Here is a 2,238-nt window from a genome sequence, read left to right on the forward strand (position 1 = left end):
CAGTACAAGAAGAAAAAGATGGAAAATCTTGATTTGGAGGCCGAAATAAAAAAGAGGACAGTTAGGAAACTGGACCTTGAAATAAAAAAACTTGAGCGGGAGGTGAGTTATGCCTTCAATGTACACTATATGCTACCTGTAACAAATGTATTAATCATTATTCTCCTTTCCTCCCCCAGCTCCAAGAAGATGACACATCTTTAAAATAAAAAATATAAGGTTAAGTCAAGTGAGCCATGACATATGAGCTCCCATTGTGAGCACACAGGACCAGCGGCATCTTTTAGTTGTTTTTTTTTATTTTCCCCAGCAATCAGTACAAATAACAACACCTGTGATGAGACGACTCGACGCCAGTGTTATGGCCTAAAATAATACACGATTGATTAACTTATTCTAACATTTTTCTTTAACATTCTCTTTCTAACATTTTTCAATGTACATTTATGAAATGCACTTTCTGTAAAGCTGCTTTGAAACAATGTGTATTGTGAAAAGCGCTATACAAATACATTTGAATTGAATTGAATTTGAATTGAAATAAGCATCGTTATAAGGCACCCCCCAGCGCCAGGTGTGGCCACTAGCCTATATGAAGGGCCAAAATGGTGTTTCCTTTCTGCTCTGACAATGGCGTGCCCATTCTTGCGAGATGTGGTGGATGAAGAAGCACTTGTGCTCAGGAGAGCCTTCAGGCGAGAGAGGGTCTTCAGGGACCGGTTGGACCCACTGGCCTATCATGATGACCATCTATATGAAAGATACAGGTTTTCTGCAGATGGCATCAGGTATCTGTGCAGACTGCTGGGTCCCAGGATTAAGCACCGCACCGCACGGAGCTATGCACTGAGTGTGGAGCAAATGGTTTGTGTGGCCTTGCGCTTTTTTGCTAGTGGAGCCTTCCTGTACTCCGTTGGGGATGCAGAACAGCTGAACAAGGCCACAATTTGCCGCACACTAAGGAGTGTGTGTCTGGCTATCAAAGCATTAGCAGATGTCTTCATCTCCTTCCCTCCCCACAGAAGACTCTGTGACATCAAAGAGGAATTCTATAGGATTGCAGGTAAGAGGATCTACAAATTACAGGACAACTGTTAACACCCGTAGTAGGATACTCATTACTTTGTGTGACAGGTTTCCCCAATGTCATTGGTGCACTGGACTGCACACACATAAGGATAAAAGCCCCCTCAGGTGCCCATGAGGCAGATTTTGTGAATAGGAAATCCTTTCACAGCATTAATGTTCAGGTGAGCATAACTTTTTGATATTGTCCATTGATGAACACTGTGCATTGCCAGTGATGTGCATTGATTGGTTTAATATTCCTCATCTTATGATTTCAGATGGTCTGCAATGCTGACTGTGTGATCAGCAATGTTGTGGCAAAATGGCCTGGCTCAGTCCATGACTCCAGAATCTTTCGGGCCTCTGAAATCTATCAGCGCCTATCACAAGGTGAGCCACACATACAACCCCTATTAATAACCACTTTTTACATCATGACTGTGTCAAGAATATCACTGTTTATGAGGTAGTAATGATGAGATTTTGTGTTCACAGGTGAATTCTCTGGTGTGTTGCTGGGAGACAGGGGGTATGGCTGCCAGCCTTTTCTCCTGACACCTTTCACAGACCCCCAGGAAGCACAGCAGGCCTACAACCATGCCCATGCCAGGACCAGGGCCAGAGTTGAAATGACCTTTGGCCTCCTGAAGGCACGCTTTCACTGCCTTCACAAATTAAGGGTCAGCCCTGTGAGGGCATGTGACATTACTGTGGCTTGTGCTGTCCTCCACAATGTGGCCTGCCTGAGGAAGGAGAGGGCCCCCAGAGTGCCACCAGCCATGGACTGGGACAATCCGGCAATCTTCCCTGATGACGACAGTGGTCGGCTGCTGAGGGACCAATATGTGTTGAATTATTTTAGCTAGAATGTTTGCTTTCAATTTTGGTTAAATATGTCCTGCGGTGGCAGAGGAATTTGGGTTACATTTTTATAATTTTTTTATTGATTTGGCCTCTTATGATGTTTGTGCTGTATACTGTGTGTAATACAAGCTTGCAGGGAGGCTACTGCATTCATTTGTCTGTTCAGTTGATGTGTATGGATTTGTCCTGCATTTATTTCAGTGTGCAGACATGCGGGGTGTGTTATATACAGACCTTTGAATGTGTTATCCTTTTGTTGTAAATGCTTTGATTCTGTGCTTTCCATCTTGTAGAGTCACTGTGTGA

At 43.8% G+C, this 2,238-nt stretch overlaps 1 protein-coding gene across 1 annotated transcript; it reads left to right on the top strand.

Moving 5' to 3' along the window:
• Positions 1–630: 630 nt before the first annotated feature.
• On the top strand, positions 631–1,934 carry LOC307119454 (putative nuclease HARBI1; the record flags this gene model as incomplete). The annotated part of the gene is made up of 4 exons (XM_079805728.1): positions 631–1,063; positions 1,135–1,250; positions 1,347–1,458; positions 1,564–1,934. 4 exons carry the CDS (start codon positions 631–633, stop codon positions 1,932–1,934), a joined length of 1,032 nt encoding a protein of 343 aa, XP_079661854.1.
• Between the last annotated feature and the right edge of the window lie 304 nt (positions 1,935–2,238).

This window comes from Gobio gobio, assembly GCF_949357685.1.
Source record: "Gobio gobio genome assembly, chromosome: 1".
Lineage (NCBI taxonomy): Eukaryota > Metazoa > Chordata > Actinopteri > Cypriniformes > Gobionidae > Gobio > Gobio gobio.